The sequence below is a fragment of the Aspergillus brunneoviolaceus genome, assembly GCF_003184695.1.
Source record: "Aspergillus brunneoviolaceus CBS 621.78 unplaced genomic scaffold BO95scaffold_21, whole genome shotgun sequence".
In the NCBI taxonomy this organism is placed as follows: domain Eukaryota; kingdom Fungi; phylum Ascomycota; class Eurotiomycetes; order Eurotiales; family Aspergillaceae; genus Aspergillus; species Aspergillus brunneoviolaceus.
The window spans coordinates 236,621-259,297 of record NW_020290751.1 but is presented as its reverse complement, the minus strand read 5'-3'; the positions used below and the strand labels follow the sequence as shown (position 1 = coordinate 259,297).

General features: G+C 54.2%; 10 protein-coding genes across 10 annotated transcripts; 6 read left to right on the top strand and 4 right to left on the bottom strand.

Moving 5' to 3' along the window:
• Window positions 1-23: 23 nt before the first annotated feature.
• BO95DRAFT_441231 (uncharacterized protein) lies at window positions 24-1,510 on the bottom strand. The gene is made up of 3 exons (XM_025586136.1): window positions 821-1,510; window positions 546-738; window positions 24-467 (listed from the first exon to the last, which is right to left on the bottom strand). Exons 1-3 carry the CDS (start codon window positions 1,485-1,487, stop codon window positions 458-460), a joined length of 870 nt encoding a protein of 289 aa, XP_025443931.1. The 5' UTR covers window positions 1,488-1,510; the 3' UTR covers window positions 24-457.
• A 1,595-nt stretch (window positions 1,511-3,105) lies between these two features.
• BO95DRAFT_410128 (uncharacterized protein) lies at window positions 3,106-5,328 on the top strand (the record flags this gene model as incomplete). The annotated part of the gene is made up of 3 exons (XM_025584165.1): window positions 3,106-3,482; window positions 3,551-4,363; window positions 4,431-5,328. The coding sequence occupies 3 exons, from the start codon at window positions 3,106-3,108 to the stop codon at window positions 5,326-5,328; spliced, it is 2,088 nt and encodes a 695-aa protein (XP_025443930.1).
• A 1,981-nt stretch (window positions 5,329-7,309) lies between these two features.
• Window positions 7,310-9,105, top strand: BO95DRAFT_462113 (tannase and feruloyl esterase; the record flags this gene model as incomplete). Its single annotated transcript, XM_025588882.1, has 2 exons — window positions 7,310-7,904; window positions 7,964-9,105. 2 exons carry the CDS (start codon window positions 7,310-7,312, stop codon window positions 9,103-9,105), a joined length of 1,737 nt encoding a protein of 578 aa, XP_025443929.1.
• Window positions 9,106-10,357: 1,252 nt separating this feature from the next.
• Window positions 10,358-10,861, bottom strand: BO95DRAFT_430378 (uncharacterized protein; the record flags this gene model as incomplete). Its single annotated transcript, XM_025584952.1, has 1 exon — window positions 10,358-10,861. The coding sequence occupies one exon, from the start codon at window positions 10,859-10,861 to the stop codon at window positions 10,358-10,360; it is 504 nt and encodes a 167-aa protein (XP_025443928.1).
• A 428-nt stretch (window positions 10,862-11,289) lies between these two features.
• On the bottom strand, window positions 11,290-12,411 carry BO95DRAFT_451869 (thioesterase family protein; the record flags this gene model as incomplete). The annotated part of the gene is made up of 2 exons (XM_025588113.1): window positions 11,290-12,199; window positions 12,317-12,411. The coding sequence occupies 2 exons, from the start codon at window positions 12,409-12,411 to the stop codon at window positions 11,290-11,292; spliced, it is 1,005 nt and encodes a 334-aa protein (XP_025443927.1).
• Window positions 12,412-13,686: 1,275 nt separating this feature from the next.
• Window positions 13,687-15,707, top strand: BO95DRAFT_441230 (Zn(II)2Cys6 transcription factor). The gene has a single exon (XM_025586135.1). It carries the CDS (start codon window positions 13,787-13,789, stop codon window positions 15,479-15,481), a length of 1,695 nt encoding a protein of 564 aa, XP_025443926.1. The 5' UTR covers window positions 13,687-13,786; the 3' UTR covers window positions 15,482-15,707.
• Window positions 15,708-16,073: 366 nt separating this feature from the next.
• Window positions 16,074-17,512, top strand: BO95DRAFT_441228 (kinase-like protein). The gene is made up of 2 exons (XM_025586134.1): window positions 16,074-17,225; window positions 17,282-17,512. Exons 1-2 carry the CDS (start codon window positions 16,296-16,298, stop codon window positions 17,411-17,413), a joined length of 1,062 nt encoding a protein of 353 aa, XP_025443925.1. The 5' UTR covers window positions 16,074-16,295; the 3' UTR covers window positions 17,414-17,512.
• Window positions 17,513-17,697: 185 nt separating this feature from the next.
• BO95DRAFT_441227 (uncharacterized protein) lies at window positions 17,698-19,778 on the bottom strand. Its single transcript, XM_025586133.1, has 2 exons — window positions 19,149-19,778; window positions 17,698-19,016 (listed from the first exon to the last, which is right to left on the bottom strand). The coding sequence occupies exons 1-2, from the start codon at window positions 19,711-19,713 to the stop codon at window positions 18,121-18,123; spliced, it is 1,461 nt and encodes a 486-aa protein (XP_025443924.1). The 5' UTR covers window positions 19,714-19,778; the 3' UTR covers window positions 17,698-18,120.
• Window positions 19,779-20,346: 568 nt separating this feature from the next.
• BO95DRAFT_84121 (uncharacterized protein) lies at window positions 20,347-20,718 on the top strand. Its single transcript, XM_025592265.1, has one exon. It carries the CDS (start codon window positions 20,448-20,450, stop codon window positions 20,634-20,636), a length of 189 nt encoding a protein of 62 aa, XP_025443923.1. The 5' UTR covers window positions 20,347-20,447; the 3' UTR covers window positions 20,637-20,718.
• An 82-nt stretch (window positions 20,719-20,800) lies between these two features.
• On the top strand, window positions 20,801-22,612 carry BO95DRAFT_359195 (uncharacterized protein; the record flags this gene model as incomplete). The annotated part of the gene is made up of 1 exon (XM_025582436.1): window positions 20,801-22,612. A coding segment is annotated over one exon (1,812 nt), but the record flags the coding sequence as incomplete, so codon positions are not given.
• Window positions 22,613-22,677: the final 65 nt, after the last annotated feature.

The following is a 22,677-nucleotide window of genomic DNA, read 5'->3' as shown; positions in this document are numbered from 1 at the left end:
AAACTTTTTCTCGATTGAAATCCCTTGCATACGTGCTTCCGTGAGCAAACCCCCCCGCGCTGATAATATAGGTTGTGACTATAAAAAGGCCAATATTGAGGAGGAGGAGGAGGAGGAGGGGGAGCGGTTAATGAACTCTCGTGTACTTGGGAATGAAGCCCTGAACAATTTCAAACCGATCACACCTCGTGTCCAACACCTTGGAGCTGAGTAAGTAGAGTAGGTATTCAAGCTAAGCGTCATCGATCGACCTATATGGGTCAAGACTCTGAGCACCACGGGGACTCTTTCTGACGGCTTGCTTTCACGACCATGCATTCTCATTCTATCCTAGCCGCGACGCACTAGGACGGATACAACTGTCCCAGGCGCTTTAAGGTGTCTCTGGCTGCGGCCTTCCACTCCGTCTCACGGAAATCATACGGCCAGCCGTACTGCTCCTGCAGGACTTTTTTGATCATCGGGTGCTGCACAAATCTGAATAAGCAGATGTTCGCCTCTCCAAGAGCAGGATCCAAAATGAAAAGCGGGGAAAGATCACACACCGCACTGTGATACTCCTTTTCATAAAAACCGACGCAACTCCCCTGACCCCCCGGGATAATCTCCAACGATCTGAGCTTGTCCACATACTCCGCCAAGAATGTTGGCGCATGCTGGGCCGGAAGCCCTCGAAAGTCGGCATGGCCGTCCTCATCCTCCAACTGTTGCCAATCAACCGCTCGGATCGTATCTGTACTGGTTGGTAGTCAGGATTCACCTCCGGGGCGGTGGCTAGTGACAAACATAGCGCTGGAAAGTCAGCGACGATGGTACATACTTTCGTCCGTGTCCAGGATCAGGTGGATCCCTTCATCATCCGCGCCGGCGAGAGCGATCTCGTGCGGGAGAAGGAAGTCGGTTCGCGGCTCATCGAAGATCCAGCGACCCGGGTCGCGACCGTCGCGAATCTGCCGGTCCTCAATGTACGCGAATGCCGTGGACCACTCTTTGAAGGGGAGATCGGCCGCGATGTGGTAAGAGACCGGATATGGAAGTCGTCGCATCAAGGAGATCACCTTGGGACTGAGGTTGAGCTCTTGGCAGATGGCCTCGTTGATGGCATGGCCCCCGGGTGGGGGCCAGGCTAGTTCCTCCATGCCGTCAGCGCGGTTGTTCATGTAACCCAGTTGGACGTAGATGCGGTAGATATCGCTGACGAGGGTGACGATTGTGTCTTCTTTGTATGGAAGTCGTGCGACGGGGTATTCCTCCTTCTCCTCCTCTTCCTTCACCTGATCCGGCTGCTCTGGGTGGCTCGGAGGGGGAGAGATCGCGGGAGAAGATGCAGGAGCCGGCGTGGGGAGGCTGGCCATCTCTTGGGGGGAGATCCTCGGGTCATCACGGCGGTTCCAGATGATGGAGACGAGGATTATGACAAAGAACGAGATGAGGAGCTGAATGCTCGCGCTGAGAGATACAGCGCAGACAATTGAACAGAAGCGCATTCTGGACTAATGTCGTATTGATTGTGGAAAAAGGGATTCGTGCGAAGGGCACTCAGGGGATTGGAGTTGCTTGAAAAAGCCCGAAGACGCGGACCCGCTCTTCCGGCTTACTTTCTATGCTATGGTAGGGAGTACCTAGAAGTGTAAAGTTCATTTAGCGTAGAATCTAGCGTACATGGGTTCATGATTAAAGGGGGCAACTAAGGGTCTAGTCGATGGGTAGAGTGCAAGGGACGGATTGAATCTCATTCAATTTTCATTACCGCTAATCGGCTGGCACGTTCATTCAAGTGCAGTGCAGCACAGTCTATTACAGTAGAGCACTGTAGGAAAAGTGAAATACCGATAAATACGAGGTGTACTCATTAAAACCATGTTGGCGATTATGATCTTTCTCTGTTGACTCGGGTGCTTAGTAAAATGTTCGGCTGCATTGAAGCAAACAGAATAAATTACCCCAGTAAGCACTAAGCATCAGACTTACCCTCGTTGAGCGTAGAGCGCCAGGGTCTGTCCAGGGTCTCGTGTGGACCGGGGTACAGTATTTTGGGAATCGGCCACGCCACACCACGCAATTTCAGGTCAGTCGCTTCCTACCATGTTTTACTGGGTGCAGATCATGGCTGCGAGAATAAGCAAGTTTCTAGACCGGACTGTTGCACACAAAACTCCGTCTTTGAGGTTGGCACCCCCCGGCTACCATATCCGCTCATAAGCCCTAACGCCATCAGCGCAAAGGTTGGCCTTCAAGATGCAGTTTCTAGAAGACTGTAAGCAACTAGTCAAAGAGGCTTCAGTATTGTGGCTGCCTCTAAGCTTCCGCTGTCCGATTTTCCGTGTTTACGCTTAGGATATATTATCTACTAGGCGGAGTAGCTTGTTCCATTCTAGTTAGAGCAACACTTCATCTGGAACTCATGGAATCCGACTATTCATAGCATCCGCATGTAAGCCCATGAGTATCTGTGCCCCGTGTTTCGATGTTTGCACTTGGCATTCAGTGCTTGGACCGCCGCCAAGCACAAGCTCCGGGCCGTCACCGGTCTGTGCAGTGCGTGATTGGCAAGCATAGATAGCTCAATATTCCAAGATATGCATTAGGTTAGCTACACGCGAACGATAGGGTTGATAAGGCTACGGGGAGTGGCAGAGCCCTTAGCACCGCATTGCTCTAGCGCCGGGGTCTTGGCATACAGTCGTGATGTGGTTTCGCTATGGCGGTGGCTGGGAACGTTGAAGCTTCTCGCAACGTGATGACTTGCTGTCACTGTTGCGCGAGTACACGCTCTGATAACTGGCAATGGATCCGAGGCACAGCGTTGAATTGGACTGCCTACCCGATGCGGGGCCGGCACACGAAGACGAGCCCCTCCTTTCACCAACCACAGCGACACGATACCCCGCTATTTTGACGCCAGGGATCTCTATCGCAAATGAGGACGAGAGTGAAGCGGAGAACATAAAGACTGATTCCAGTGACGATGAGGTCCACAGCACGCCGGATACCCCGTATCCCAGATACGCCAGCAAAGGGCTGCTCGGAAAGTATATCCCCGAGATCGACGAGCACCATGTGCGATCCACCACGCGCAAGAGCGCCGCATCCAAGCAGTCAACCATGCTGCGCAACCAGTTCATCACAGCGGCTGTCATCTGTCTGGCGAATGTGGTGACACTGATCTGCTTTTGGGTGTTCTTCCCCCCAGATGAACGAGGCATCGGGACCATCCATATGGGTGACTGCGAGGAGATGACGAGCATCAACAGCGCCGCCCACGTGGCTCTCAACGTGCTGTCGTCGCTTTTCCTCGGGGCGGGGAGCTACTGTATGCAGATTCTAGTTGGCCCGTCTCGGCGGGAGATGGACGTGGCACATGCTCGTGGGGTATCGCTCGACATCGGGGTTCAGAGTGTTCGCAATCTGCGCTGGATCAAGTCTGGGAGATTATTCGAGTGGATAGGGCTTGGGGTATTGTCGATTTGTTTGCATTTATTGTGAGTTCTTACGGTTGCTGCTCCTATGATAGGGTGAATGCTGATACCCAGCGTCTGCGCTGTTCTAGCTGGAACTCGCTCACCTTCACATCAACCCCAGTCGTGAGCTATGCAACAGCCACAGTGACGAGCGACTTCCAGACGGTAGGGCGGGATTGGGCCTTGGATCCCATCCCGCCCACTCTCTCCGGCAAGAACTGGTCTGCGGTACACGACCTCTACACCCAAATGGCCAACTTCACCCATCTCGACAAACAAGGGTGCATCGATGCGTACATCGACGGTCTCACGACCAAAGGACCATTAGTGGTCGTCGCAGCCAATATCACCGCGGCGCAGAACTACAACCGCACCCTGCTCGACGGCTGGGTTACAGGGTGGGATGTCTGGAGCCATGCCCCCTGGTGGATCTGCGGGGCGTACAACCTACCGGAATACAACCGCCTGTGCACGCGCGAATGGGCCAGTACTTTTATCGATGACTGGGCGGTTGTCGCGTGGGCTCACCAGGAGGAAGGCCAGCCGGGATGGCCATTCTGGGTCAAGGTCGACTACTGCCTTGTCGGGGCCGAGAGCGATATTAGCCAGCGGTGCGGACTGCACTATGGAACGCAGGTCTTTGCTGTTGTGAGTGCGTGCACACTACTTCAATGCGGCTTTATCTTGAGGGTTTGGTGGTCGTACCGCACAAAATCTCCTCGACGCTACACGGAGAAGACTATGGTTCTGATGGGCGATGCCGTTGCAGAATACTTGGAGTATCCCGGTGATATGTCAAACTCGCAATCGGCCCATGTATACCCACAGGTCTGGCGCCCTCAGAAGAGTGTATCATGGTTCAAGACCATCCATCGCCAGGTTTGGGCAATATCGTTGACTCTGTGAGTTTCCCTCCCGCGCCCAGAGGCCGAACCGATGTACAGTGCAGTGCTAACCGAGAAACAATAGATTCATGCTAGGGATAGCCGCTCCATTAGCCATACTGGTCGACTCGGTGGTCTTCTGGAAAGGCCGGGGCCTGGACATGAGCCTCCCATCCATCGTGCAACTCGGCTTCGGGCTCAACCCAGGCTTCCTCGGCATGAACAGCGAAACAAGCAACTACAGCCTGATGGAGTGCGTCTTCCTGGCCAACATCATCCAGCTCCTCGTCAGCTTCCTCTACCTCTTGTACAACAACATCCTGACGCACCAGCTCGTCGCCGACCAGTGGGTGCGCTTCCTCCGGCCGGACGGGAAGAAGGCTCTTCGCGTGTCAACCCCGCGGGGCATGCAGCGCTCGTCCTATCTCCTTTCCCTGCCCCTCACCTACTCGCTCACGCTGACCATCGCCATGATCCTGCTACACTGGCTCGTCTCACAGAGTCTCTTCGTGGTGCAGACCATCGGCTTCGACACCAACGGCGAGAAGGTCAACTTCCCGCACTTCTCCGGTTCGGCCGTCGGGTACGCCCTTCTGCCCATTGTTCTGGCAACCCTCTGCGGGGTCGTTATGGTGGCAGGCCTGCTGCTGCATTCTTTAGTGCGACACCATCATGATGTGCCGGCAGGGTTCCCTGGATGGGGCGCAAGCAGCGCTCACATCGAAGCGCTGTGCTCGGGACGGCCCTCGGATGACGTTGACGCCCATCTCTTTCCCGTCAGCATCGGGGTCGTCGTGTCGGGTCCCCAGGACCAACCCTATCTGACCTTCTCAACGGATACCGGGTTGCGCTCGCCCGAGCGGAACGAGATGCTTATGCTCCCTGCACGGATGGCAGGACCAAAGGGTTCAAAGGGAAGGGAGCCGCGGGCGCGTCGAATGTGGGGTTCCTTGAAGACTCTGCCGCGGAGGCTAGGTTTTTAGGGTTGGCAAGGATAGAGTGAATCTGTGAACGGGATGAGGTTAACTGAGGGGGAATACTTAAGCATACAAGACACACCCAGCAAAGCTTTTATAAATAGTAACGTTAGTAGGCAATGGAAATTGCAAAAAGACAAAAACATACAACAGAAGGGATTCGCTGGTGGTCACCCACCCAACTACTAACCTCCCGGCGTGTGGCTTAAGTACGGCTGAGCGGACGGGAAGCCCTGTTTTCCACACCCTGTGGTCGTATGTGCTATGATTATGTAGCACAGCATTTATATACCAATTGTAGTATTTGTAGGAGTGAGCGGCCAAGCAGGAGTATCCCATGTCAGACGCAGTCAATTGCGCTGGATCCAGAATGCGCTTCGAGGGCTCTCTGAGTGCTGATTCTATATCTTACTACAAGCTCATGTTTCTTTTGAAACTACCCTGGCAGCAAAATGTGTCGGGCATGGTCATGTCCGATATATATAGTAACAAGATACGTCTACTAGTATGGATGCATGAAGAGGTTGGCAAAGCCCTACGACATCACCTCAAAAGAAAATGGTCGCCCGTGCAAGAGAAAAGGATGCTAACCAGAGACTTGGGCAATGATCTGGAAACAAAAGCGAGCCTGCCCGGAACATGAGGATCAACAGGATGTATCTATGAGCGGCGGGCCAAACGTCAACGTCGTCTCGAGGTTCAGAGTCACCGGCGCCGGAAATCCCAGCTTTCTCGCAAAGAGCAACTCTCGGCGCCCCGATCACGGGCTAGCGGGTATGCAGCCTGACCAACAGCACCGGCAGCAAAGTGAATGAGAATCGACCCGCCTTTTTGAAGGCGACCTAGATGCGCAATACCATATAACGCCATTAAAAAGACTGCTGGGAATTCCTCCGTAGAGGCTAGGTGGTCACGAAATTCAATGGTGGTATGGGCCTTGTTTAGAACCAATATTTTGAACGTTCCTGATGCCATACCACACACTTGATCGCCGAAGGCGAAGCCTTTCACCTTTTATGCAATCCGCCGCCTTGTTCCCCCATTACTCGTGTCCAATATATGTATCCGTTATTTGGTCGAGTGCTTGAATGAAAGAAAATAGCCCTCCACTTCTACGCAGGCCCACCGCATGGTAAACATATGTCCCAGACTCTTCAGGTACCAAAAGCAAGATAAGTGGGGAAATATGCAGTGCAAGCCGTTTCAGCACGTCCTCATGATCGATGAAGATTCAGCCGTCCGCCCGAACAAGGCAAGTCCCTGAAACTTGAATCGAGCCCAGCTTCTGCTAACCCTCTCGGTGGGATGAAAGAAACAGAACCGCCGATGAATCTCGGACCGGGATTCGAACCTGATCCGGAAGGCATTGGCTGCAGCCTGGAGCCTGGAGCATCATCCGGATAAATGCTTTCTCGGTCACCGGTGGCAAGTGGACCCTAAGATCCACCGGCTTACGCTTTTTCGAATTTATGTTTCTGCTCCAAATGCAACCTTAAAACCTGAAGCACTGATCTTATTGAACGTTAATGAGTGAGTTGACGTTATGACAGGCCGCATAAACACTGAATACGCCCTGGTGGCCACTATGCCAGTCAGCTTGCATAGTCAAGAAGGTAACCAGGGCTGGCCACCGGACGACGGCACGGAAAAGAATTTAAGCTTAATTGTCTAGGCTAGTCCTCATCGTGAGACAACTGATGAAGCTTAATTACCCCCCTGGGTCAATCGGTGGGTCTTTACCATATCTGAAGTTCTGAACCAGTTCTGGACGCGCGTTCGTAGCTTGGCAGTGGTGACCTCTGATCTCCCATCTAATCTCCGAATTGCACCTACACGTGTATCTCCGAGTAGTACTACAACTACCAGTACAGCACACTCCTATAAGAAAGGCTCCCATCCTTCATTTCACGGTGACTTGATTATCCAAACAGTCCTTCGCTCACTCTCTTTATCCTTTCTTTTTCCCCCATTGTCAAGTCTTCCCACCATGCGTCAATACTCGCGTGCTGCCGCGGCCGCCGTTGCTCTGGCAGCAACTGCCCGCGCCACCAATTCCTCGTCGCTTGCCACTCTCTGTACCGTCGCTCACGTCCAGTCGGCACTTCCTGCCAATGGCACTCTCCTCGGCATTGACATGATTCCCTCCTCCGTGACGGCCAAGACTGCCACCAGCTCCGGCTACGAATACTGCGACGTTTCGGTTTCCTATGTCCACACCGGCAGCAGCGATGAGGTCGTCCTCAACTACGGCTTCCCCAGCCCTGAAATCTTTGCCAACCGCTTCTACGTGGCTGGTGGCTTCGGCTACACTCTGAGCACCAGCATCACTGGAGGGCTGGAGTATGGAGCTGTGGGTGGTGCCACCGATGCTGGCTACGGCGCCCTCTCCGGTACCACCGTCGACGAAGTCAACCTCCTCGGCAACGGCACCATCAACTGGGACCCAATCTTCATGTTTGCCTACAAGGGCTTGGGTGAGATGACTACGGTCGGAAAGCCTTTGACTCGGGCGTTCTACAACCTAGACGATGAGGCCAAGGTGTACACTTACTTCGAGGGGTGCTCGGATGGCGGCAGAGAAGGTGGGTCTTACCAATGCAAATGAACGCTGGGACATACTGATCCTCTCGTTTTGTCCCAGGTATGAGCCAGATCCAGCGCTACGGAGACCTGTACGACGGTGCCGTCATCGGAGCCCCGGCCTTCCGCTACGGCCAGCAGCAGGTGAACCACCTTTTCTCCGCTGTCGTCGAGCAGACGCTCGACTACTTCCCCCCTCCCTGTGAACTGGAGAAGATCGTGAACGCGACCATCAGCGCCTGTGATCCTCTCGATGGACGCACGGATGGAGTCATCTCCCGCTCCGATCTGTGCCAGTTGGAGTTCAACCTGACCTCCGTGATCGGCGAGTCCTATTACTGCGCCGCGACCACCAGTACCTCTCTCGGGTTCAACTTTGGTAAGCGTAACGACGGCACCCAGACTACTACCACTCCGGCGCAGCGCGGTAATGTAACTGCGGAAGGTGTGGCCGTCGCGCAGGCCATCTACGACGGACTGTTCAACTCCCAGGGCGAGCGGGCTTACCTCTCCTACCGTATTGGTGCCGAGTTTACCGATGCCGAAACCGAGTACGATAACTCCACCAAGTCCTGGGGTTTGGACATTCCCTCCACCGGCGGAGAATTCGTCGGTCGCTTTATTGAGCTGCTTGACGTCGATAACCTTGATAATCTGAACAACGTCACCTACGATACTCTGGTCTCGTGGATGAACGAAGCGATGATTCTCTACATGGATACTCTGCAGACCACCCTGCCCGACCTCACCACCTTCCAGTCCTCCGGCGGCAAGCTCATCCACTACCACGGCGAATCCGACCCCAGTGTCCCCACCGCGTCGTCTGTCCACTACTGGCAGTCGGTGATGAAGATTATGTACCCCAGCCTGGGTTCTTCTAAGGCGATCGAGCAGATGAAGGAGTGGTACCAGCTGTACTTGGTGCCCGGTGCCGCCCACTGCGCCCGCAACAGCCTGCAGCCCAACGGCCCCTTCCCTGAGGACAACATGGCCACTATGATCAAGTGGGTTGAGAGCGGGGTCCAGCCTACCGGTCTCAACGCTACGGTCGATGCGGGCGCGTACGATGGGGAGGTGCAGCAGCTCTGCCAGTTCCCCAAGCGGCCTGTTTGGAAGAAGGATGCGTGGAAGTGCGAGAGCGACGACGAGGGAGCCGATACTTTCTACTACACTTTCCCTGCTTTCAAGCTGCCTGTCTACTAGAATTGTTGTCTACTAGACCCCAAATGTGGATCGCTTCCAGCGCCGTATAATCCCTGGGGTATAGGGAGAGTCTCCACGGATTACCCCGTCGAGCGTTACTTGGCCAATTTCTTCTTGTCTTCATTTTCTATGCGAGTTCACTTTTTTCCATTTACCTTTAACATCTTCGATGCTAATGTGCATCTAGTTTGTCCTATAGTAGACATAGATAATATTATTGAACAGAGTGGTGCTCCACTTCTCAACGTGTGGACCGTGGCCTCGTCACCCCTTCCGTCATCCCGAGCTTCACCCCTGGACACCATAATCAAATTTGGAAATTATTTCCGAGGTAGTACGCATTCCGAGTTAGGCTTCTGAGAACTAAGCCCTTCTTGTTTGTTTCAGATTAAGTATGACTCCCCCTCCCCATCTACTCTCAGCTTCTTCGATATGTTTCTATTTCATCCAGCGTATCCACTCACCTACCTAGCCCTTCAACGCAGCACCCTGCTCCGCGTCGCAGTGATCAAAGAAGTTAAGGCCACAAAAAGGCGGAATTCGTCCCTCAAGGCCCCCCCCCCCCCCCCCCCCTTGCCCAGAACTTTATACTGTGCGGTACATACCGCTCGAGAACAGAATCAGCCAGATACCTATTTTTTTAGGTGAGAGCAAGGGCCTAACTTATTGCGCGAAGATCCTCTTTACTCCTCCTACTATACGTACCAAGGGGCCAAGATCTTTATATTTCCTTTCCGTGACGATGCTTCCGACCATTCGTAAAGCTCGATCTACCGGAATAGAGCTTGATTAGTATTCCGATTGCTCTGCCGAGGTCTGAGTTCATTCCCGGTTCGCCACAGCAGTGCACCATTGCGGGGAGCCCGCGTGGTGTGATGTATAATCAACTTTATTCTAGACATTGACCCCAGCATCCATTTGCTATTATTGCTACAGGTGAAAGAGAGTATCCTCGTCTAATAAGACACATCTTACAAGCATACTTTAGAGAAAGTCTTCAGCACCCAACCGTCGTGTGTTGCAAAGGCTCAAGCCAAAGTTGTTACAACCAGGATGTCTTATGATGACGTGCTTTTCTTCATGTCTTCAGCAATCATTTGTTTCTTCTCTCCACAGGGTATATAGCATAGGGTGCACTGGAGATACTAGTTGTCCACTACCTGAAAACTGTGGCATATTTCAAGACCCCGCTTAGCTATTTATTGTCTCCAGCGTCCCGCGAAGTCCAGTCCCAGCAGGAACCTAAAGCAGTCTACAGCCCCCACCGCGCCAACTTCTTCTGCCCCTCATCCGTAAATAACAGCAACCCGTTCGCATACCCCACCCCCCAGATCATCGGATACCGCCAATGGAACCACATCGGATGCTCAGTGGCCCCGAACCACCCAAAATTCCGATCCAGATTGTAGCACAGATAGTTGCAGCTGCTGAGCACCAGCAACGAGAGGATGCCCGTCAAATGCGCCGCCTTTTTGCCGTAGTGGTGGTCGACGATGAACAGGTTAATCAGCCCGCCCATCGCGCCCCCCATGCCTAGCGGGCAGAAGAGGAGCGTCCACAGGACCTTGTAGTAGAGGTCGCGAGTGCCGCTCATGATGAAGACGCCGACCGCCAGAAAAATGGTCTCTGCGACGAGGGAGCTGAGGTAGAAGAGGAGGAAGGGGCGCAGGTAGATGGCGCGGCGTTTGCGGGCGGTGGGGAGGTCTGCCTCAGCGTTTATGATTGGTTGGTATTGGTAGGTGGTGCTTGGAGCCATTGTTCTGCTCTATTGTTGGTGTTATATGGGGTGGAATATGGAGAGTCCGGTGGATAGATGGGTTTCTGCCTACCGAAGTAATTCAGGTGAATGGCCATGAGCAAGATTTTATATGTTAATTCTCATCCCTGCGTGCATCGTGTCTTAATCCGGGGTTGGGTCTTCTTGATGCGCACGCTCCCTGCTTTTCTTCCTTTTGTTCGTGTACCTCGGCATCATTATTGATTATAGATCAAGTGCCGAGGAATTGGCATTTATTCTCAGACTGCAACAGCATTGGGTGTAGCGTCGGCGTGGTGCAGAGAACGAATTGTGAATTGCTTACGCCCACTTTCTCACGACACTCTACCGATCCTTCTGTTCGGCTAGTGAGCGAGTGCTTTATGCTCAAGTGATTGTCCATACACAGGCAAATCATGCTACCAGAACTATAATTTCTCAGAAGCCTCCCTGCCCTTCAAGTTTCTCGCCGCATCAACCACCAAAGCCACCTGCGTACTTGTCAACACCAGCTCCCCCTGTTCATTGTGGATGACCACCTCCAAGTCCGCCCGACTTCCACGGAGCATCCGCGTCACGACGTGTGAATGCAACCACTCGACCCCCTCTGCCGGAAGCCGGGTCTTCAAATCCACATTCAAGGTGACGGAGGGATACCAGAACGGCCCAGCCTTAGCTTCTGCGGAAATCGCACCGATCTGCTTTAGCCTCTGTATCTCCATCGCACCCATTCGGTTCAATGCAGGAGGAAACATATCCGCCAAGTACAGCACGGCTTCATTCGACCACCGAGCGGGTTCCCCTCCCGGCGTGAAGCGCGCCCATTGCTCGACCACCCCCTTCACCTGGTCCTCCAGTGTCTTGGCTGACGCGAGGGTAGACACTGGGAAGAAGAGCTCCGCATGTCCCGCTGCAAACAGTCCAGGCGGAGGGGACTGGTTGCGCACCCATGCACCGTCGCCTCCTTTCTCCGCTAAGACACGGAAATCGACCACAGGCGGAGAGAAAGAAGCCTGCCAAGGGCCTGTCACGGCTGGACCCACTTCGTACGCTGGTGGACTCACGGTGATGTATCCGACCACTTTCACTTCGAGCTTACGCTCATGGTCCCTCTTGTCCTGCACTGCAGGTGTGGTTCCTGGCGAAAGGCCGGGGTTGTTGCGGGGTTGTGATAGGGATACGTGGATCGTGCTGATCCTCGTCCCGGTCTTGACTTCTTGGACGGTCAAGACAGCGGGACCAGCGAGTGTCCGTCGCAGGAACGACAGTTGTAGAGCAACCGGCCCGGCTCTGCTTTGTTTGCGAGCGAAGTGCACAGCCGCGGTTCGATAAAAAATGCTCATGGTGTAGCCACCGTGTGGCACTGCGGCAATTCCAGTCACTGTTGTTAGCCTCTGCCGGGATCTTGCATACCGCAGGTGAGGGGTTCGGTTTTTCTTACCCTTCCCAATACACCAGGCCGGGTCAAACCGTGCAGAGTAGGTGTTGGGACCGATCGGGGTCACGGCGATCGCTTTTTCGAAGACTGAGGAGTGCGCGGGTTCTGCCATTGTCCTCGATCAAGGATATCAAGGGCCGAACTGCATGCAGTATACGGCACAGTACAAAGATGTCAATGATCCGAAAGATTCGTTGTCAGAGCAAATAATACATCAGTTTTGTTATCCTGGAGCCAGCAGAGGCACCTCATAAGATCAAACTCCTGCCGGTCACGTCATCTTGTCAGTACAAGTGCAAGCATTTCAACCTCGGCATTTCCCCTGCTAATGATTGGCGCGTTATTCGCACTAGTTCATGTCAGGGTTGAGGTTCAATTCTCGATGTGATGTATATTCAGGGTACGGTACAATACGATAATCCTATCGGTCCGAAACCACGCTACGGAGACTCCTCCATGCTACCTAGTATCATATGTCGGAAATAATCGGTGGAATCAAGGAAAACAAGGTCGACATAGCAGAATAACATGCGACATGCGTCACGATTAGAGGCCAAATGGAAGGTGGTATCTCATCAGAGGGATTTTGGGCTCCATTGCAGACAAAATAACGATACGCTGTCCCTTTGCCACCTTGTACAGTATCTCGTGTACGCATGTTCACTAATCATCCCCAGCTTACCTCGGTCCGCCCGTCCGCCAACCCTTTCTTACAGCAATGCAAAACGCGGGACAATCCGTGTAGAGACGATACATAACGGATCATCTGAACGTGTGATACTTACTCAAAACATTCCAGTGGGATAATCATTGCTCGGGGGATGATCACAATAATGTACACACAAGTACTAGATTTTTAGTAGCATGTTTATAACTGCGATGCCGATGACAAGACGTCGAGGCTCTAAGTGTCCCCCCCGCCTTTATGAAGTACGGGCAGCGGCGCCCTTCCCCACGGTTGATCGGAACCATGGTATTTAGGGATGAGGTAAGTTCACAGATCTAACGAACCATGAAATCATAAGCTGATCAAAATTACAAAGCCGATCTTGCCCAAGTGGAGATGGGGCACCGGGTCAGACAATTTCTGCCATATGTATCTCAAAGCACTATCTAGTTAGTGCTTGCCATTTCTTATCTCGACGAAATTCCACTTACGCTCCGAGGAAAGGACGTGATCTCGGTCTACGGAAGACCACTTTACGTTCTCGAAAATGATCATAGTCTACATTCCTTCAACTCCGCTATCTAGTACTAAAATGGTGTAGCTGGAAAGAGAATCCCTGTCTAGTAGGGAGCTAGTACCTCTAGTGTCTCCCCGCACAACTTCACAACTTCTTCACCTCAACTTGCCACCCACTACATCCTTTCGACGCCTGTTGCGAATCGTGGCCTCACCATGAAACCACTCTCTGCCAAGCCTCGACGGGCCGGATCTAAAAGATCGAGAACGGGCTGTCGCACGTGCCGGTATGTAAACCCGAGCTATGCACCACACCTTGCAGGAGAAGGCGACTAGAAAGGACATCATCTACGGCAGAACCCGACGCATCAAGTGTGACGAAACCCCCGGCAGCTGCCGCAACTGCACCTCCACTGGCCGCCAGTGCGATGGGTACGATTCCTACCGACAGCTATCCCTTTCAACCAACCGAGAAAAGCCCAATCACCGCCGTCAGGACCCCCCGTCGGCTGTGGCCGGCCCGATCGCGGTGGCGGTGCCGTGGGCCAGCACCTCCGACGAGCGCCGCTGCTTCAGCTTTGTCCAAGCCCGGACCCTCCCGGATGCGCTCAGCTTCTTTGACTCAGCCGTCTGGCAGCAGTTCCTGCTGCAGATGGTACCTCGGGAGCCTGCTGTTTGGCATGCCGTGGTGGCCTTGGGCGCAGTGCACCAACAGGTCGAAGCCGGGGGTGTGATCGGGCGTGCTCCGCGGTTCTGGTACTGGGTGGCCGTCGCTCAGTCGGCGCGGGCCTTCGCCTGCCTGCGGCGGCGCAACCCGCACGACCCGCAGGTCCGCGACGTGACCCTGCTCTGCTGTCTGCTGTTCACCGTGGTGTCGATCATCTGGCAGGATTACAGTGCCGCGCTACAGCATCTGCAGGCCGGAATGCAGATCCTCCGCGAAAGCGAGCCGTCGTCGCAGAGTCCCACATCCAGGCGATGGGTCGCTCTGTTTCGACACCTGGACACGCAGATTGGGATGGATGGGCCGGGCTTATGGCGCTGGGGAGAGGAAAACAAGGTCGAGACGGCGATCCACCCTACTCCTGATCCATGGTGGCCGCAGCCACAGCATCAGCCACAGCAGCAGCAGCAGGGCGACCAATGGCTTGAACCCCACAACGACCCCCTCTACAGCGCGCGCCAAGCCTTAGAACCCCTCCACAACCGCCTCTTCAAATTCGTGCGGGGGTGCTGGCGCATGTCCCCGGCTGAGCTCCAGGCAGCCCGCACCACACTGTCGGCGGAGCAGCTCGCCCTGGCCACGCAGCTACGGCCCGCGATGCAGCTGGTCCAGACCCTCCACCAACGCGACGATCTCACCCCCAAATCCCGGCACGGGGTCGAGCTCCTCGAGCTTCTGGTGATCACGATCTCGCTCGTCGTCCAGACCGGGCCTCTCCATCACGACCCCGAACAGCTGCGCCGGTTCACACCGCAGTACCGCGCGGTGCTACGCCGGATCCAGCGATTTATTGCCGACTTTCCCCGGCGACCCACGGTGACCGTCGACCTGGGGGTTGTCCCGCTCCTCTTCATCGTGGGCGACGGCTGCCAGGATTTCCGGCTGCGGTGGGAGGCGATGCAGGCGCTGCGCGACTGGCCGCATCAGGAGGGGCCATTTCACTCGGTCGCGGTAGCGGCGTTGCTGGAGGACCGGATGATTCGGGAGCTGAGGGCCTCCCTGCGGCGCCGCACCGCGGAGATACGGCTTTCCCAACCGGGGGGTGGTATGCTTCGCCCAGATGCTGACTGCGGCGATGAGCACGACGAGGAAGCCCGGCTGGAAGAGCAGCTGCGGGAGGAACTGGCGGCCATCACGGCGCCGACGGAGGGCGCGGGTTCCCGCTCCCCGCACACGGCCCGCAACCAGGAGGCGCATGTGGCCTGGTTCTGGCGGCAGGTTCGTCGTTCCAACGACCACTGGGGGTTGGCGGGGAAGGTGAGAAACCTGGAGTAATTCATTGCTGGGGAGTCATCGTACACTCCCTCTGTATCAGTGAGGGTCACTCTGCAAATACTGCATTCACTTTCTTATTCTGATAAACTTCTACTGCTTCAGGAAAGACAGATCGCCAAATTTCGCTTTCAACGGAATGCCAGTTAGCTTGTTGAGTGAAGTGTGCCAAGCACTTTTTAGTCCTATGTCTTTCCTGTTTGTGCATGTTACAACTGTTTATATGTGGTGAACGCTTTCATCGGGAGTCTTTTCCATCGACTGTATTCGCTGTAGGGAATGTTCATCGTGTCAGGAACCGGGTAAGTGTGGCTGGAGCATGACGTACTCATACGATTCCATACTTTGCAAAACCAAGCTTGGCTAAGCTTTGCTGGATGCGGGGGAAAGGGAAAAGGTTCCCGTTCAACTCGATAGCGGCAATACTCGGGGTTTGCACTGTTTGCTTGCGACTAGCGACGGGGTGACTACGGAATAGTGACGGGTGCTTTGATACCATTTTAGATTAGCGTGCACATGTGATCCGGGGGCGGGGCGGGTCGGGGCTCGTCACATTCCAGCTGACGCCGACATCCTTGTATCCCTCCCAGAGTCACCCCACCCTCTCCTCTACCTTTCTTGTTCAGATGGCGTCATTATCTGGTGTTACTCCAAATAGTCACCCTAATATTGCAGGCCGAAGGGTTGATCGAGTTGACACATCGCCTGATTGATCCCAAAAGCACATTGGTTCTGGATAAAGTCGTTTAGATCATAGCAAGCTCAACACGCACATCTAAACAAAGAAACGTCCTCGCCGGACCGGTCAGGCTTCGCCATGTCCACCAAGGAGAGAAAGCCGCACCACATCGAGATCTTAGAGGATGGCAACCATCGCCATCTCATCGAACCCGAGAAGCCCGCTGGTCTCTTCGAGAAGTTGTGCAACACATTCACCCATCACACCCCTCGCCAGACTCCGAGCGATCCAGCAATCTCACGATCCACAACTTCCGAGGGGGACGACAAGCCGGAACCATTCTCCCACCGGTATGGGAAATGCATCAAGATCCTGCACTACGGCTCGTCCACGTTTGTGGGCCTGTACGCCAAGAAAACACCGAGGCACTCGGGAAAAGAGAAACTGTACGCCGTCAAAGTCCGCCACCGTTCCCCCGGAAGACTCTTAGACGAGTACCGCCGCGCAGCGATGGCCATCTCCTCGGTCGTCCAGCATCCGAACGTCGTGCGCACCATAGAGCACTGCTACAATGAAAAAGGGGATCTGCACTCCGTCATGGAATACTGCGGCGGCGGCAGTCTGCAGACCCTCCTTCTGCGAACGGGGAAGCTCTCCGCCGTGGAGGCGGACTGCTTCTTCAAGCAGCTGCTGCGCGGGGTCTCGTTCCTCCATGGCGAGGGGATCGTGCACCGACGACTGCGGGCGGAGAATGTACTGCTGACTGTGAATGGGGCGGTGAAGGTGGCGCATTTCGATAGTGCCGAGTGGTTGCCGAAGGACTCGCGACCGTTGCCAAAAGCGCAGCCCCCGTTGGAGCAGGTGCCGTATACCGCGCCGGAGGTGCTGCGTGGTCACGAGCACGATCCCCGGGCCACCGATGTCTGGGCCGTGGGCTTGATCTATGCGTTTATGCGGCTGGGCATGCTCTTGTGGAAGGTGGCTAGCGACGAGGATCGGAATTTTCAGTGGTATTTGCGGACACGGGAGGATGTGGAAGGGTTTACTACTATTGAGGAGTTTGGAAGTGTAAGTTTTTGGGTCGGCCTTGAGCAACGGAAGGTTAGTTTGCTAAAGGATACCAGGATCGCTGCTGCAATGTGATCTATGCCATGCTCGATCCGAAGCCTGAACGCCGGATCACAGCATATGAGGCCCTTCATTCGGAATGGATTCATGAGGTTGTGCTCTGCGCTGTGGGGGAGGCGGGAGAGTGAATGCAGTGGCCATATACTGGAAGCCCACCAGTGGTCGGAAAGCTAGTTGCATGATGTTGTAGTCAACGCACGATGATAATGATAATGATTTATTCTCTGCAGCTTATTGCAAGTTTCAGTGTGGCTAGATGATTCGTACTTCCTTGGCCACTGGGGTGTTTGCTGGCTGGATATTCAAACATGGAAGCTAGAAAGCCAACCCGCTTTTTATATTCCCGGTACAGAACGTTTGGAAAAAAAAAAAAAAAAAAAAAAAAAAAAAAAAAACAGAAGCTTCCACGTCTGATTGCGCGGTAGAGCCGGTCTAACAGTGATATATCTAATGGAATTTGGGGATCAAGTAGACTTTTCGATTACCACAAATCAATTTGTAATACTTATAGCGATGGGGTTTCGCTTTAGTTGACTGATCAGCTTTCCCGGCTCCGGTCGGGTCGTCGCGCGAACAGCATTACTAGGTAAGTAGTCCCTCACCGATAGCCTGAATCCGGATCTTCAAGCTCTTCCTTTATTGTATCCGGGGTGAAGCAACTTCGTGTATTGAATCCTCGTGACTTGCGAAGAGAAATATTGTATAGACTGTACGAAATCGAGGATGAATGAACTCGTAGTTGTGTATGGTTCAATAAATGAATCCCAGAAACACCGCACTGTAAGGCATGTCAAAATCCACAACAGTAGAGGTAAATAGATTCGCTCTAATCATTTCATCGAGCCTTGAACGCACATTCACGCCAACCGTGAACCCACCGGACAAGCTCCGGGATGCGCCCCGTCAAAAACGTGAAGCATAGCACGACCACGGCGATGGGCACCGCGGTCGCCCAGTATACCCAAAAGCGTTCACTCCCCGGAGCATACCGGTCGGCCATGCTGAATATGCCCGTAACGTAGGAAAGCGGGATAAAGACCAGGGCGACGAGGCTAAGGCGCTTGACGTCCTCGGCCTGGGAGATGGACTTGCGGGAGTCGAGAAGCTGCACCAACGCAGTGTTGATGGGGTTAAGGATCTCGAGAGCGCGAGCATGCAGCTCGATCTGCTGCTCTAGGTGTTGGAGATCACCCACCAGCAGATGCTGCCAGGTTCCCGGCGGTGCAGGCGGGTGTCGCTCCCCCCAGTGTTCCACAAACCGCCGCATCATTCGGATCTTGTGCAGGCTCTGCTGACTCCGGCGCCGCCACCGGTGGAGTTCTAGCACGTCGGCCTGCTCAAAATGGCTTGCCCAGGGACGCGCCGCCTGGAGTGAGTACTCGTAGAACTTGACGTACCGGCCCATCACCAGGCCGTACAGCATCCACTCCGCCAGCACGATCTTGATCGGGTAGTAGACCAGCGACAGGATGTCAGGATCGTCTGCGTCCCAGTCCGGAGGCGGGACCTGGAGGAGCCGCAGCAGATCCTCTCGCATGTTTGGGTCTCGCGTGTCTGCCTTTGCGCTCCCAGAGGAGCGAAACGTGGAATAAGTGGGCAGGTCGCAGAAATCTTCGACATTGATCCGACGTGGGGCTTGGGGGATCCTAACCCTAAGGTCCTCGAACGGGGCGTCATTCCCAGGTTTTCGTGCGACAAGATCGGCTGTTGTGGGGTCCACGAGGATCAAGCCTGACCTGAGTCTTAGTGCTTGCAGACATATCTCTAAAGATTTTCGAAATAGGAAAAGAAAAAGAAAAAAGAAAAAAGAGAACAAGAAAAAGGTCAGGAAGACAGAAGAATGGGTGCGACGGGAATATTTACATATCCATATGCCGCCTGGCATTCGTTTCTTCAAAACCGAGCAGCAACTGCGCACGAGGCCGATCGCCCTTCCCGACAGACCGGGGAGACGTCGCACAATTCGGGGTATATTCGCAGGGAGACCAAGCTTGTACGGCAAGTGGGTCAGAATAGACTCAGCACCCAGGTCCAGAACTTTCTGATAGTGGAGATTGAAATATTCCTGCGATGCGATCCGAGATGGCGGCAAGGCCATCAAAGGCGGAGGGGGCCCGTCTTCGACAACCTGATAGGAGGACGCGATGTGACCACAAAAGAAAAAGGGATCGATGTCCCAGGCCGACCCCAGGGTCTCCACATCCTCGGGTCGGAGGTTCTCGATAATCGCGACGAGACCACTGGTCGCCTCAAGTTCCGATACTTTCTGAACAAGCTCAGTACACGTGATCTGGTGGAAGGGACCTGCGTCTGCCAGAACTCTTTCTGGGATGATCTTGATGTAACTGACTGTGCTACGAAAGAAAGCTGGGGAGGGGCGAAGGAGAAAATTAGACAGGGCCTCCAGACTTGGGTTACGAGCGGCCATGTGGGTTACATAGCCGCTGTACGAGGATGCCGTCAGACCCATCGTGGGTTCCACAGACGAGCCTCCATGACAAACGGGGACACCAGACATTGATAACTCCTGACCCCTCGCCGGTCCGGTCACGATTTTCCTTATCGGTCGAACATGAACAGCTCAAGGGCGAAAGCTAAGTCAGCCCCGTTACGTCAGACGTGCTGCAGCAGGCGCTGTGGCTGTTCGTTGGGCGTCGCGAATGGGGCTGTGCCTTGAGGCCTGGAGATACGCTACAACTGTGGCTGACTGCATTAGGTCAGTCACTAATTGATTAGTGTCATGCGGGTGTTGTTGCCCTGTCTTGGGAACTTATCTTGTAATTCTTCACTTTTATTCATCTCTTCCACTGTCTTGCCGGCCCTCTTATGAACTAATTTTGTCACTTCTTAATGCCTCGTCTGTTTTTGACAGGTCCTACAAGTATCTTAAAGTGCCCTTTTCTATTATGATCTGCCTGGGGCCACCTTTTGCATTTAGGGCTTTAGCCAGGTGCCATTGACAGGGATGATCTCAGATAATGATTCTTGCCACCCAACCACTCTTCTAGAATCCCACCGATGTATTTCTGAGCCACCCTCAGCCACACGCTAAATACCTGGGCTTCCCTTGCCCCTTTACGTGAGTCCATGTCAGCAAACCAAGTGCCCGCCGCAGCCGCCCAATGACCACTACTTGGGCACACCTCGACCAGAAGCAGGAAGATGGGTCACGCATTCCACCCCCCTTTAACCTTCATCTCCTGTTTGACTCTCAAAATAACTATGATCTGTTCCCTGCTCGGGTGCCTTAAGCTGTCCAACTACTCGCATCCCCGCCGCTCACTCACTTTTGCTCTTCTCCACACACAGGCGGGCGGGCGCGGACACCGTTTCTCCCTGTCGACACAGTGAAACTGTCGACGAATTGTGTACCTCCTTATCACCTCCCATTTGCCTGTGTCGTGTCGCATTCAGTACACACTGATCCTAAAACGGGCCTAGTCTGGATCTATCCGCTTTCAAGTGTAAATCCGACCGCAACTAAAAAATCACCTGTCGCCCGGTTTGTTGCTGCCATGGCGCTGTCTTTGCCTCCGAACGAGGCTCGCAACCAAGGCTCGCAGAATTGCGAAGACCAAGAGGATGGCTTTGAGGAAAGATTGAGTAACATGTACGATGCATTTCAGGCCAAGGTGGACACATTGATGCGTTACACCGATGAAGTTCTGGAAGTGTGTGCCGCCTCCCTCGCTGCGTCCAACATCCGTCACACACCAATCACGAAGCGGATCAAGTCTTGGGAGTCAGCCAAAGGCAGTATCCGCCGACAGCACCATGAGATGGTCTTATGGCGGCGTTTGCGCGCCGCCGTCGAAGCCAAGGGCCGTCGGTGGGAAGAATACTGTCGAGAGATAGGCCTGCAGACGCCACAGAACGAGATGATGGCTCTGCAGACGCCCGCCGACATGTTCGCCGCACTGCAGGACTTCGGCGGGTTGCGGGTCTCTCTTTACTTCCCGGGAGACGTGGAGCGGGTCGCTTCCATCTTACAAGATCGTGTCCAGGTCGTCAAAATGGCAAACAAGCGTCAAGGCTCCGGGGAGAGATCAAGGCGATTGCAAGAGCTCATTGACTACCTCCAGACCCCAGAGTCTGTGAACAATCATGTCCATCGGCCTGCTCAGGTCAATGACCCATTGCAACGAGGGTTTGCGAGGACCTTCTCGGGCTACAAAGCGACTCACTTTACTGTCAAGCTGCGCGAGGAGGATATACCCGACGATCGGAGATATGCATGGAAAGACGTTGTGGTCGAGATTCAGGTGGGAACGCTCGTGATGCATGTGTGGTCGGAGATCGAACATGACATGATCTATAAGCCGGTTGAGTCGCAGGGAGAAGGAATATCCGACGACGAGGAGCGTCTGCTGGATCTTATCAATGGCATTGTGTTGACCGGAGAGGCTGCGCTGCAGCAGTTGGAGGCCAGCACAGCCAAGCGGCTGAACCGGCGCGCCGCGAACAAAGACACAATGGCGAGCAGCTACTTCGAACTCGCCACATGGATCGAGAAAGACTGTCAGCTGCTGGGGATGCCGATCGGGGGTGGTGAGTGGCGGTTGTTAGACCGGCTCTATGCCATACTGAAGGCCATGGATAAGCACAAGCACTCCCAGGTGACGGAACTTCTCGAGGCGGTCGCGAGTCAGCACAGCCACACCCGCCAGACGCTACCAATGGCCATGCTCAGGGCACTATGCCGGAGGTCGCCATTGTACCGGCTCAAGTGGCCCACAATTGATGGCTCCACCGTCATGGCATTAGCTCAGAACGCCAGGCTTTGGGCAATTCGCCTCGTACACAGTCTGAATTGGGCTATATATCTCGGTGTGGGCGAGTCGTTCGTCAACATCGATGTCCAGCACCCGCCGCCTTCGCTTTTGTCCTTCCTTGATATATTACACCCAAACTCGCCACAATACACAAGCGCAGAAAGTGCAGAAATGATAGCGGAATTCTGTCGTGCCATCCTCGACTCCGCACATTGGCCTCTTTCCACATCGGACAAAGTCATGGACGCACTACACGTAGCGAGGATGCTGCCGAGAATGAACGCGATAGTGTGCATCGCTGGCTCTGTAGGTTCTCGCTACATCATGATTCCCGATGCGATTAGTCAGATGCTGCCACTCAGCGACTTATCCAGTCATGGAATCGAACGTCCTCTCGATGCGAGCGAGCTATACGGCGTCCTTGACTTCATAAATTTCTATTTGTCCCATGATGGCGACAAAGTTAACTTTAACATCCACCTCTGGGACCGCTTGACAGGACCGTCGGTCAATCCACCGAATAGAACCCCGGCACACAACCGCTTCTTTGTCCCCCAGCTAGCAAATCAACATAGCAAGTTAGGTCTCTGGCAGCTGGATGAATGCTCCACACAGCTGGA